Source organism: Vipera ursinii (assembly GCF_947247035.1).
Source record: "Vipera ursinii genome assembly, chromosome: 6".
NCBI classification, from domain to species: Eukaryota; Metazoa; Chordata; class Lepidosauria; order Squamata; family Viperidae; genus Vipera; species Vipera ursinii.
Genome location: NC_139515.1, coordinates 56,001,304 through 56,016,111, shown reverse-complemented (window position 1 = coordinate 56,016,111; position 14,808 = coordinate 56,001,304). Strand labels below are relative to the sequence as shown.

Here is a 14,808-nt window from a genome sequence, read left to right as displayed (position 1 = left end):
GCTACATATCTGGGACATCCATCCAAATACTATCTAGTTATGGCACTGCTTAGAAGTTTGAGATCAGCAAAGAACAGGTGCTGCTTTCTACTGAACTGATGATTTAATATATCAGCACTTAGTTTATCAGTCTTGAAGTTAGTTGAAATTTTATCCTGCTCAAGACCAAATACAAAGTATAAACTATAATTTATGGAACTAAGCTTTTTTCTATTAAAGTTTATATTCAAGCTATCCAAAAACTTGATTTTTTTAACCTGGAAACTAGCTGCTCCTAATTTTAAGAATATATTTGACAAGTTGGCATTTATTATTCCTTCATTTAATTTTTTTAATATTATTTTCTAGGTCACTTTTTAACTTAGTTATAAATACTTGGAAATCAGAACAATTTTTACATACAGAAAATATTGCTATACTGATACATTCCCTTGATTATTTTATTCTTCAGTTTTTATTTAGATATTAAATACCTAATAGAGCCATCCAATTTAGTAGTCATTATTTTCAACTCCTTTTTTGTCTTAGCTGATTTCTAACTCTTCTGGTTCTCTATTTACAAAATACAACAGCACACTAACAGATTTTGAAAGAAGATATTGTAATATATGCTTTGTCTTTTGCAGTATTTTGCAGCTGAAACAATAATTTTAGAAGTACTTCGAATGTAAACTGGCATTGCTAGGTTGTCTCTTGTTTTCCTTCTAAGTTCAAGAAGCTAAAGAAAGAAATTATGCATAATCTAGAGCCTCATTTTCAGAGGCGATATCTAGGTCAAAACAGAGAGGCTATGCATAAGTATTTACAGAGTCTGTTGTTACCAAAATAACAGCTGTGGAATGCTTAAAATGGGTGAAGTATCCGCAACATGGGAGGGTGGCAGATTCTGACCTCCCAGGCTACAATATCAGTAAATTGTGTATTCAAACTCTGAAACCCTCTCTCATCCTGAAGCAAAAGGATAAAAATTATGCTTTACTCAACATAGGACACACCCTGTCCTTCTCTCCAGTTTTTAATTGTGTTTATAAAACAGGCATTTAAAGTGTTTTCACATATTTTACATATTTTTCATTTTGGACCAGAGTTCCTTGGATGCTGTTGCCCTGATTATGCCTAGAGAATACAATTCACTTTTGGCACTTGTATGCAAAGCTACCTTGGGTGCTGCTTCAATATAGTGTTCCTTACCAATAGAAATAGCAAGCGTTAAACCCTTTTTCATCCATAGTTTAGTTTTTCTTATGCAAAATTCTCGTATCTAGTAATTGAAACATTACAAGACAGAGAACTAATTAAGGAGTAAAATAAACCCCTGGGCATGAGTGTTGTCAGAGTAAGTTATTTTCAGAATCCTACTAGATCTTCTTTAGGAACATTTCAAATCTCTTATTTATTTATTTTTGGAAAAAGAATCTGATAATGCTAAAAGTAGCAAACAGCTGTCTGAAAGGCAATTGAATTTTTTTATTAGAGGTAGAATCTGAAATGCCTTTTTTGTGATGATCTAGCTACCGTGTCTCCATGCTACCTTTGTTGTGTGACCCCCATAACTAGCTATGAGTATTGAAATTGGGCTAATAGGGCATTTGCACTTAACATTTTGTGTTATTTCAAACACTGAGAAACTATGTGATTCTGCAAGCCATCAGTCCTTCTGAAGCAGTCCCCTTGCACATTATAAAGTACAAATTTAGGCTGTGCTTTCAGCAGATTTATTCCTTGAGGAGAACTGCTGAATCTTGTACGTTTATCTACTTTTTGTCCTCAGACTTTTTCTGCCTTGTTATTTTTTCCTCCATACTCAGAAGGCCTCTAGCCTATTCCAAACTTTGCCCAGATTAAAATCCAGATAACGCTTGATACCCTTGCTCTTCATTTTCCAAAACGTATTGAAGAAGCAACCACTTCACAACCTTACCAAATTATATATAATGCAATACTTAATTGCCAGTTACCTGATTTGTGTAACTGGTAAACGGTTTGGACTGTTCGGTGGTGATGTTCCTGTTTTGCTGAATAATAATAACTACTTGATTGTGATACAAATGATTAATATTGTATTGTAGGATTCTTTCAGAGAAAGCCAGTCTCCAACAACATCAGAATTTTAGTAATGATATAATTTATCAGTGAAAGGAGCTCAGATTTCAAAGACGAAAATGCATTTTAAGTGGGATACTGTATTCTCACAGGAAGCTGTGTCTGTTTGAAATCTAGGCTTTATTTAAATACCAGTATTATATTTGTGCTCTTTGTCTTAACTGCTGGCTGTGCTCTGCACACTGTGGTTGAGTTATTGATGTATTAATTGCTAGCTACATCCAAAGAATGCAGTTGCATTTCTCATCTGTTTAAGGCCTTTCATTGTTGCCCACTCAGGAGACTGCAGGTAGCTACTATATCTGGTGCTTTAGTTGCTTGGCTACTATGAACTATTATCTTGGACTCAGTTGTGGTCTCCAAATAAGAAAAAATACATCAGGAGCTGCTGTCTGATGATAGAAAATTGATTTTCTGTTCTTTTTGACACAGTTACTGCACTGGGATCTTTCCTGACTGGCTGTAATTATACTTTCAATAAATTGTAGCATTTAAAGTGTTATTTTACAACTATGAGTGCAGTTTTTGCTGCTAATTATTGCAACAGATAAGGTGTGGTGATCTATTCCAAAGAGCTCTCCTCCCTTTTGGTGACTTCACAATTAAAACAGCTGAAGTTTTGCTTGTTGTACTGCACTCAATATCCCAAATGTTAATGCCTTTTGCTCAGCCGTGACATTTGTTTGATAATTTATTTGATGATTTAAGTCCGTCCTTCCTTCCTTCCTTCCTTCCTTCCTTCCTTCCTTCCTTCCTTCCTTCCTTCCTTCCTTCCTTTATATTGGAAAACTGTTCAGCTACAGAATAGAAATTAAAAACTGGAGTATGACAGGAAAACTGGATTTCTCTGCAGTGAAAGCTTTAACCCATAATCGGAATAATTTCATTGTTCTGAACTGGATTATGCTGTATTTTCATGTTCTGTAATTGTTTTAACAGCAATTACATTAAAAATATTGACAACTCCAATAAAATAAAGTTCTTTCTTTTAATTTTTTGCAATTACATTTTATGCTCTGTGCAATGTTTTAATTCTTCTTTTGTTTAAGGGATTATTATTATTTACAAGATGAGATACAGTTTTCTATTTATATTAGCAGTCTTCTGTCTGTGAAATATGGACCAACCAGAATGCAGGATATCCTTACTCAGCAGTCCATCAGGTTCATAATGTAAGATATGTTAATAAATGGTTATGTTGTCACTGCATTGCTGTTCATTGTGCTGTTTTGTTGTTGACATAGGTGCGTTGCTTTTTGGAATTCAGCAGGCAGTGTGTATTTCTAGTAATTTCCAGGATTCTGTTATATATTTGTTTTTCACAATGTGCAATTAACATGTTTGAAAGATGAGGATATAACTGGATACAATTTTTAGTGCTGCAGTGTGCAATGTCTGATTTCCCCCCCAATTCTTTTATCTGTATTTCATTTTTTGTTTCAGGTAGAGTTATCTTTGTTCACCTTTAAAAACAACAGGTTTAAACTGCATACATTCTGCAATTTGACACTATTGTGTGCCTTGGTTGTTTACCACCCAGAATAGTCCCCTTTCTAGTCTGTCAAGACTTTTTCTCCAAATGCCAAAAATAGTTACCACAGTGTACTTCATAGTACATATTTACTTTTAAATGGCTGGCATTCAGATTTATAAAAGAAATTGTCTTGAAGCAATATCAGACTCTCTCGAGATATATATTGTATGTCAGCCTTAAGATTGTCCCTGTGAGCTGCAACTGGTCCCTGTTACCCATCTTAAAATTTCCTTATTTATGTGCAAATAAGGTACCAGATCTTCTGGTCACATTCATAATACATACACTTTTTCCAATGGAAATGTATTAGTATAATGAGACAAAACGTGGAAATAACTTCTCATTATAACCTAAATCTAGTTTTGCAAAAAGCGGAAAATTATCCTGTAAATATCTGTCCACTTTTACAGCCACAGTACATTACTTCTCATTTAACACTACCAATATTGACTGTTCATAGTATGAAAATAAATTTTATTATATGATATTTATTAATGCGAAGAATTAAAGATAACTTGTTTAGTACAGGTATTTCTTAACTTACAACAGTTTGCTTAATGACCATTCAAAGTAACAACAGCACTGGAAAAAAGTGACTTATGACTATTTTTCACACTTACGACCATTGCAGCCTCCCCCAAGGTCACAGGATAAAAATTCAGACTCTTGGCAACTTACTCATATTTATGATGGTTGCAGTGTTCTGAGGTCATGTGATCAACTTTTGTGACCTGATCAATAAAGTCGATGGGAAAGCCAAATTCACTTAACAACTGTATTACTAACTTATCTACAGTAGCGATTCACTTAACAACTGTGGCGAGAAAGGTCATAAAATGGGACAAAATTCACTTAACTGGCTCGCTTAGCCACAGAAAGTTTGGGCTCAACTGTGGTTGTACATTGAGGACTACCTGTATTAAAATTGAAAAGAAAGGGGAATGCTATCAGAATTGATTCCTACATTTGCTTCCTTGTCCCAATAAAGAATTTAGGTTGGAGAAGGAAAGACCAGAAAGTGAAACAGATGTTATATTCAGTATCTTATTTTTTCACTGTCAAAGTGTGAAGTAGGAGGCATCCATATTTTATTTTATTTATTGAAAAGAAAATGGGAATGTCAGTGACTGAGCTATTTTGAGAGCCATAGCACAGAATAAGAGACTCTACATCTAATAGATTCATGGCTCCCCAACAGATCAGAGTTTCTAACACAATTCAGGTGGAATAATATAAATTGGCATCAGTAGAGTGGATTTTTCCTGGATAGCCAAGGAACTTCTAATATCATAATTAATTCTTGTCCTCTCAGTGATACCTTCTTCTTCTAGAAGATAATCATTCTTCAAATACCTATCAGCATTGAGAGGACTTTAGGATTGTTGCTAAATAAATGTAGGTTTAAAATTAATATGAATTATGATCTTTTTGCTATAAATATAAAATGGTATCCTCCCCCTGCTCATCTTTCTCCCTCCGCCCCATCTTTTAGTTATAGCTGATATAGTATTTTACTCTTATTGTATGAATGTTTATGTATTTTTTTAACATTGTAAGCCACCCAGAGTCACCTAGTGGTGAGAAGGGCAGCAAACAAATTAAATAAATACATAAATAACCTTAAAAATGTAACATTTTAATAGGGCTGTGTAGACTGTCCATATCTACTGTATATACTCTGTGACAGGTACTGGATTTCTTTTACTTTGCTATACTGTCACTTTTTAGTTCTTGAAATGGAAACAATATGAATATCGTTCTTGTAATACCTGAATAATAAAATTTCCCCCTTGTATCTGCTTGTAGTTATGCAGCTTATCTGCAATAAAAATCTAAGTCATGGCTATACAGCTGGCTATAAATGAACAAGGAAAAGTTCAGTGAAAAAGAGGACCATTATTTTATAGGACTCTGGGCTACCTGCCTTGCTCTGTGGCTGACTCAGGGAGGACTACAGTAGAGAGAGAAGCCTTTCCATCTCTGATTTTGGATTTTTAAACTTTCAAAATACAGCCTTGAAAAGTTATTCCAGTAAAAGTATCCCGAAGCTGCGCTTTTTCACGAGACAACTGGAGTTTAAACATGCAGACATTTCTGCATTTAAAAGACAAAGGCCACTCTTTCAAAGACAACAAAAGTCCACATTTTGGATAGAGAGGACCACTGGTTTGAAAGAGGGGTCAAAGAGGCCATCTATGTCAAAACAGAGGGGGATGGATACAACATTATCTATCTGCAGTCTACAACACAGTCCTTTCAGCAGTTCCAAGAAAAGGCTCCACACCCATTTGCACTACTCAGGTGACCCTGAGGACACAGACAAACCTCCAGATGGCCTCAACGACTCTCTAAAAGAACGCAAATGACCAGCTGTCTGCAAGAAGTATAAGTCCTTCCATTCCCCATCATCCAGTCAGAGCTGAAGAAGCTTCTTGGATGAAAAGTGAAACATCTTCAAAGAAAAACAAGGAACTCCAGTTACCTTGTGAAAAAGCACCTTTGGGATTACTATGACCTGGATGACTGAGAATCTCCATAGACCTTCCAGTAAAAGCAAAAACAAAACCTCTGAATGCAATCGTATTTCTTTGAGTGACATTAATAAGATTATTAAAGCAAATAGAAAACACTGTACAATTGCATCTTTTATACTTGATAATATTAAATTGCCATTTCTGTAAACAGTTCTAACTTTCCCCTAAACTCCACTGAAGATGTTTATTGCCTGGCAATAAAATGTTTGTAACCCAACCCACAAACTTGAAGAACAAACCTTTACCCTTATCCTACACCCAAGCTACAGATATTCACCACTACTGCAAACAGTTCTAATTATTGAAGTATATAAATGTGTGTGAAAAATTCCAAACTCAAATAATTCTAATGGGCAGATTAAATGTATTTATTTATTTGATTTGATTGCTGCTCATCTTGCCTTGTATGCTTAATAATAATTTTAAGCATAGTCTGGTGTCTCACAGTCTTTCTTACAGATGTAATGCAACTTGTATCTCTTAATTAAGGGTTGGACTTGGTAGTATTTACCAAAGATTTGCAAATCAGATCTTCCAGTCTTCAGGGTCTATCATCAGTGTGTGTTACTCTCCTGGCCAACTGGTGAAATAGCAATCTTTTCAAGAAATGTTCTCAATGTATGAGTGGCAAGTAGCATGGCCGATCAGATACTATCTTTATAGGTACATGGCCAACAATATATTGCAGCGGAAATAGTCCCACTTCACTTACTCTCCATTATTTTCTTTTGTCATCCTACCTCAAGGACAGAGTTTGAATTTTTTTTACTCTGTTCCCATATAATTAAAATGAACATGACTTCTGCTGTGTGAATTAGACAGCCAACACTTGGCACAACATTTTTACAGTGCATGCTGATACTGTAAAAGAGACACCTGAGGTAGAGATAGAGAAGTCAAAGAAGAAGGGACAATCTTAGTAGCAGAAATGGAATCATGTGATGTGGGAGTTAGGAGGTAAGAAATGAAAAATAAAAAGGAAAGAATATAGTACAAATTCCATAGGCTGCCTCCAAAATTTTGGGAGTTGAACACACATTTTAAAGTTGAGAAACTGAATAAAGTGGCATAATACGGCTAAAATAATTGTGCCATAGACTGGCACTCCCAGAACACTTTTGCCCAACTCCTATAAATCTTTTTTTTTTACAATAGCACTAATATATATGTGGGAAATGTATTCTATAGAAGGCAAATATATTTCAAAATGGATAATTCTGATGAGTGGAATCCAGATTTAGGCAAATGAAACAGGTTTTGCAGAAGCAGCTTTACATCTCCCTTCCCCCCACAGCAGCCTTTGTAAGACTGTAAAATACTACTTATACATTTTGGTAGCTATGCTGAATAGAAAGCCTGGAATGACACAGATCCATACAAATGGATGGATTTTCCCTTAGGAATCAGAGTTCCAATCATAAATGTTTTCAACTTGGCTAAAGGGGAAGGTAGAGAAAGTTACTTTTGTAAAATCAATTACATGTGTTTAACATTGGATTCAATCTAGAATTAATTGACATTATTAATACTGAATACTATTAATAGCAATAGCATTTAGACTTATATGCCACTTCACAGTGCTTTACAGCCCTCTCTAAGTGGTTTACAGAGTCAGCATATTGCCCCCAACAATCTGGGTCCTCATTTTACTGACCTTGGAAGGATGGAAGGCTGAGTCAACCTTGAGCTGGTGAGAATCGAACTGCCGGGAACTGGCAATCAGCAGAAATAGCCTGCAGTACTGCATTCTAACCACTGCATCACCACGACTGTATTTGCTAACAAGTGCATTACTATGCATATACCGATATTTGCTATATTGCACAAGTGCAGTGGCATTTCCCAGCATTAAGAAAGATAAAGAGGATGTAGGGACTTACCCACTTACTGCCTTACTAATCACTTTTCTTATTTAAAAAAACCCAAAAAAACTTTCATTTGGAAAATGTTGAAATAATTATTCAAGATATTGTTAAAGCACTTTTAAGAAAAGATGAATTGCATTTCTGTCAGCCTTCAACTAAAAATACAGCAATGTTGGCACAAAGTTGTTTCTGTTTGTTTGAGTTTCTAAAGTTCTGCTTGGTTTCCCCACCAAACAGAACATTTTGGTACCTTCAACTTTATCTTGTGCTGTTTGTCACTGTAGATCTGTATAAACTTCTGTCTTTGTCTTTAATGTGGCCCATAGATGTGGGAGATACATATATGTATATGTATATATGTATATAATGCTTATTATGTTTGCTCTGTCCTGATTTGAGAAATTAAAGCAATACTTTCTGTGACTGGAATTCTCACTAAAAATTATGCTTTTCTGTTGCTTTTGCTAATGTGTTATGTTTTCAAGTTTAAAAAAGATTAATAAAATGTTAATGATTAGTTGCCATTTCTGTCCATGCAAGAACAGTTCAGCAGGAACAAAGAACTTAAAAATGGACTAAGAAATTATTTTTAGCATTTAATTTAATGTGTTGTTTTAGTAAGTGCCTTTTAAATGTAATAGTTTTGTGAATTACAGATTTGCTCCAAAATTAATTCCATTTTATTTGGTGAGGGTTACTCCTAAGAAAATTATACTAAAATGTTTATTTCTTTCCTTCTGTAAATATATTAATTTCTAATGCTTAGCAAATTGACTTAAGATAATTTTTTATCCCATTGGTTTTTACAGAATTTATTTTTAAATACTTAAAAGAGGGGTGCAATACTATAGTTCTAATAGGTTTTCTTAGGAGTAAGTCCCACTGGCCAAAGTACAATTTTCTTTTCATAAAACAAACCTAGTTGTAGTTATATCAGTAGTGAACACCGTAGGTGTTTATTTTCAGGTACTTTGTTTAATTGAATTTCCCATTTTCAGTAAAGTATCTGAAACTGTCTTTAGTTTCTCCTGTAAAATATTATGTTAGTAATTTGCCCCCTTCCATTCAATCATGCCTGATTCTCAGAGACTGCCTGGACAAGTCTCTGCAATTTTCTTAGCAAGGTTTTTCAGAGGTATTTTGCCACTGCCTCCTTCCTAGGACTGAGAGAAAGTGATTAGCTCAAGGTTTCCCAGATGGCTTTGAGCCTAGGGCAGAACCTGAATTCACAACTTCCACAATTTCTAACCTGTTGTCTTAACCATTAGCTCTCAGTAATAATTTCCTTTAAATAATGCTAATGTATTTTGTATACTACTTGTTTTTTGCTAGAAAATTCAGATGAAACATAGTATTGTAATATGAAATGTCATAGCTTTCCTAAGTTAGCTTATTAGTTTATGACACATGCAGTATCAGTCAATAGAAATTGATTACAAATAAAGAAAAGCATTATTGCTGGCTAATCTTCCTATAGCTTACTTTGTTTTGGAAATGTGTCTTATTTTCAGACTGGAGACTGGGGTGAACCCTCTATTACATTGAGGCCTCCTAATGAAGCTACAGGATCAACGCCAGTACAATACTGGCAGCATCATCCAGAGAAACTCATTTTCCAATCATGTGATTACAAAGCATTTGTAAGTCAGTCAAACAGAATATTTCTCTGCAAACAACTGAAAATTGCTCAACTTAGGGGAGGAAATTGGATTGTTAACAAGGTGGCTAATTATTTTCTCTCCCTAATATAAACAGAGAGGGACGCGGTGGCTCAGTGTGTTAGGACGCTGAGCTTGTCGATCAGAAGGTCGGCAGTTTGGCGGGTCGAATCCCGAGTGCCGCGTAACAGTGAGCGCCTGTTACTCATCCCAGCTTCTGCCAACCTAGCAGTTCGAAAGCACGTAAATATGCAAGTAGAAAAATAGGGACCACTACGGTGGGAAGGTAACAGCGTTCCGTGTGCCTTTGGCATCTAGTCATGCCGGCCACATGACCACGGAGACGTCCTCGGACAAGCGCTGGCTCTTCGGCTTTGAAACGGAGATGAGCACTGGCCCCTAGAGTCGGAAACGACTAGCACACATGTGCGGGGGAACCTTTACCTTTACTTTAATATAAACAGTAGCAGTGACAGGGTACAGGTTGTCCTCGATTTACAACCATTTGTTTAGTGATTGTTGGAAGTTATAGTGGCACTGAAAAAAGTGACATGACCTTTTTTTACAGTTAAAACCATTGCAGCATCTCTGTGGTCACTTGATCAGAATTTTGGACAAATAGCAACTGGCATGTATTTATGACCATTGCAGTGTCCCGGGGTCATGTGATCACGTTTTGCAACCTTCTGACAAGCAGAGACAATGGGGAAGCCAGATTCACTTAACAACCATGTTACTAACTTAACAACTGCAATGATTCACTTTAACAGCTGTGGAAAAAAAGGTCATAAAAGGACCAAAAACTCACTTAACAATTGTCTTGCTTAGCAATAATGGATTTGAGCTCAATTGTGGTTGTAAATCGAGGATTACTTGTATTCCTTGTGTGACTAAAGAAATTCCATAAGAATTTCCAGTACTATGAACATTCTTCCAAAGTTTTAGAATTATAAAATTTTAAAAGTATATATTTGGGGGAGAGATAGTGGGATGTATTATTTATTTAGCAAATTTACATATCTGCTTTTCTCAGAAAAGTGACTTTGTGTGATATACAACAAAACAGTTAAAAACAAATACAGACAACTATAAAAAATTAAACAAAAAAATCAAGATTGAGGAAAAATAAACACATTTTAAGCATAATTCAACTATTTTGCAAGGTCCCTACTCTGGAAATGATTGCTGGAAAAACATGTCTCTGGAAAGCTGGTAGGGATGGGGCTAACCTCACCTGGGGGTTACTGTATGCACTGACATGACTGAAAAGGATATTTTGGGGTTTATTAATTGGCCAAATCAGAGTGAAGGGGTAGCTATACAAGGAAGGAGAACAAAAGTGGGGAACAAAACTGGTTGAAGATGAGGCAAGGGAAAGGACCAGGGGAGAGAAAGACGCCTTGCTCAAACATTACAAAAAAGTTACAATTTTACCATTTCAGATCCATCCATCACTTAGGCAGTTCTTCAGAATATTTGGAGAACGTCATGATTATTCAGTACAAAAAACGGAATAGCAAATTCTGCTTCAAAATTTAGATTATTTACACTGTTCTTAACTAAAGAAAGCAAATTATTTCTGTATCCAGTATTTAGGTTCTATGCTGGTAAAAGAATTAAGAGGTACAGAATCTACACAAGATGCCTGTGCAAAGATGAGGGTGAGTAAACCATTACTCTTCCAAATGATTACAGGAGACAAACCTATAATTTGAAAAAGGTTACATTATTATTACCAGATCTATATCCCACCTTTAGTTCATACAATTCACGTTGGTGTAAATAATGATTATTATTTCATACAAAACAATGAAGAATCATGGGAATTTTGGGGGAGGGCATTAGAGATAGTTAGAAATAAGATCCCCATATCCCTCTATTTTCTCCATAACCATAATCCTGTGCAATGAGTTGGTTGAGAAACAGTTACTGGCCCAAAGGTAGCCTGGTAGCTTTCATGCCTATGGGAAGACTAGAACTTACTATCACTAATTTCTAGCTCAGTACTTTAGCAACTACATCAGTAGCTCTCTCATGCTTAGGCTTCACTGAATTAATTTTTCCGAGATGTGCTATATATGATATGAAAGCCACCATGCCCATCTTACTCATCCAAGTTAGCAACACTGGCATAGGAGATAAGGGTGGGTAGTTGGGCTCTAGATGGATGGCAGTGGGTACTTTAGTTCAGGTTCTAAAGTAACAACAGAAATATTTAAATGATCTATGGATCTCTATCTAGTCTGTGATCATTTAGATAACATAAGCTGGTGACTCATCCCAGCATAGGTTGTTCTGTTCCAACCTCCAACCAGCCCTGTTTGAATGTCAGGGACAACCTGTGCTGTCACGTCAGAACTATGTAATGCATATCGTGCCGCCACCACGTGGTTGTTTGGGGGAATTACAACATTATGCTAATGTGGTCAGCCAATCCCTCCCATTTTGTGATGTATTTCCTCCTCCTTAACTCCATACTTTCACCCCTCCCATTCTGGGACGTACTTCCTGCTCTTTCTTCCTCTGTGCTTCACTCCCACCATAACATGCAGACACAGTAGGTCTCATTACTGTCTTTTGACCTTGGAATACTGCCCATTCATCATCTACCACATCTTGTTTGCTGTAATCTTCTCTGCATGCAAATAAAGGTACTTCTGGATGATAAAAGGTACTTTCATGAGTTCTGCTATCTGGCAAAGGCTGTTAACAGTGATAGTATCCGCTTATACAGACCAGGCACAGGGGTCTTAGCAAGGAGATAAATCATTAAACAACAGTCAGAGTCAGAATACAACCCCTTTTTATAGTCAACAGGCTGGAAAAACCCAACCAAATTTATTCACAAAGAAATCAAAAGTTCAAACGAGTTAAACCAAAAGTTCAGACAAGAGTTAAACAGGAATAACAGACCAGGACTCTAGCAGAAGATCTTCAAACAGTTGCCTTCAACAACCAGCACCTCCCACAACTTCCCCTTTTATCAGCAGTCCCAAGGCGTGGCTTCTCATTGCCTTCTCCTCCTCCCACCGAGTTGCCTCATTGCCTTTCTCTGTTCTACTCTGCTGGATTGCCTCCTGCTCCTAGCGTCCCTGAATAGATCCAGCTGTGAATCATCTATGTCCAATACCTTGTGCTCACACGGCTGAGTCTGATGAGGAACATGATGGGAGGGGCCAGGCTGAGAGTCCTGCAGTGCATCAGAGCCTCCCTCTGACACCAAAGGCTCTCCAAACCCCTCCTCCTCTTCAGAATCATCAGACTCAGCTGCTGGTATCACAGGCTGACGCTGAATCACAACATAAGTTGCTGAACATTTGCTCCAGATGAGCTGCTGCCTGAGAAATAACACTCATCTGTCATTATCATCCACGTATGGCCATTGGATGGTGGGAAGATAATTTCTAATGGTATTAAGCATGAATGAGATATGCAAGGAAAATTCAGCAAGAGGAAATTACCTTAAGAAAGTCATACTGATCCCTCAACCTTGAACCCAAACTTGAGAGATGGGATGTCATCATGTTACCTGTTCAAGAGTACCTCCTCTCACTGAGGATGTTGATTGGTAGGCTGCTTCATTATCTCATCTTCCTTGAGCAGTGCAGAATTGAATGTTTTATTATGTAACTCAACATGCCAGTGGACATGATCTTCTTTTCCCTTTAATAATGCATCAAACATATAATTGCAAGAGACGTCTGACATGCAGACTTTTCCACCTGTACTCAAACCATAGCACTGGCTTCTGGACATCTAAGTTTTTCCTTCTGGATAAGCTTACTTACTTTTCCAACATCTGATTCACTTCCATAGCCAGAAGCTTATCTATGAGAGGAAATTGTAATTACTAATGATGTTCTCCTTTAGCCTTTGCTCACACATGCTGGTAAGCATGAATGCTTGTATCATCATCATAAGAGTTTCAACCAATGATTCCAGAATAAAGTTAGGCTTGGCTATGTTAGCTGAGGTTGCTGGAGTTCTGGTTCAGAAGTATCTGGGGTGAGATAAGTTGTTGTGCTTGTATATTAATATCATTTTGTTGATCTGATGATTGTTTACTCATTTTGCAGGTAGTTATTTTGCAGTGCCTTAATTAGGTAAATTATAAATATTTTAAACAAACAAAATCTACTTTCTTCTATAGAAATTCTTATATAATATATCTATATAAAATTATCTCTAAAGCTCTCCCGACAGATTTCCGCAATTCTTCATTGTTTTGTATAATATGATCAATAATAATGTTTTGTATTTTTTAAAAATGCAAAGAAAGAGTGGGTACATTGTACTTCATTAAATATGTAATCTAGAAAGGTGACCAGGAGTCATGGAATGTTTTAGACCAGGGGTGTCAAACTGCCGGCCCATGGGCCGGATGCATCATGCAGAAGCCGCACCCACCCCATTGCCAGCAATGGCAAAACCATTCTGATATATTGCGCAAAGTCACGTGATGTCGCAAGTTTGACATGTCTGTTTTAGACTAATTTTCTTTCCTGGGTAAAGTCCACCCAGAGAAAGTGAAGCCTGCCCTTGAAGATCATCCCTGAATGGTGGTGCCATGAAAATGGTCTTTTAACAGTAAAAGTGACACAAAGCATAAATCTGAAATGCCACTCTTTGTCCTCAGAAATATCATGGTTTTATAATAATAGGAAAAGACTGATGTAAATGACAGTGGAGAACCTCCTAACACCTGTCAGACTTTACACGAAAAGGCTTCTTTCTCAGAAATTTCACTATCAGGTGCTTATTCTGCTAAAATAAATATATATCAGAATCCATTTATATCATATTCATAAATGGAATGTTTCAAACATATCCCATGGATTCTGCCATCTCCCGAAGAGAAGAGGATAGATGTGTATTGAACCGGCAATAGGCATTTCAAAGGAAAGGAGAAGCCTTTTGAACTGGGGAAACAAAAGGGGGGGCTAGCATCTGGTTTTTGTCACGGTAGACAGCAATAAACAAAAGGGTCCTAACTTCCTTTTTCCCACGAGATGGATGATACGAGAGGAAGGATGGGGGACTGACCAAATGGGGATTAAGGGGGGTTAAACCGGGAACTCTTTATAAGGGTTTGCATCGTGGAAATATTAAGTCCT

At 36.6% G+C, this 14,808-nt stretch overlaps 1 protein-coding gene across 1 annotated transcript in view; it reads left to right on the top strand.

Moving 5' to 3' along the window:
• Positions 1-14,808, top strand: part of ANKS1B (ankyrin repeat and sterile alpha motif domain containing 1B) — a gene marked incomplete at its 5' end in the record, with an annotated part of 324,360 nt that overhangs the window by 294,272 nt on the left and 15,280 nt on the right. The window contains 3 exons of the mRNA XM_083366003.1: positions 3,201-3,275; positions 9,548-9,676; positions 11,284-11,355. Coding sequence (XP_083222129.1) covers positions 3,201-3,275; positions 9,548-9,676; positions 11,284-11,355 — 276 coding nt within the window. The remainder of the gene's footprint in view (positions 1-3,200; positions 3,276-9,547; positions 9,677-11,283; positions 11,356-14,808) is intronic.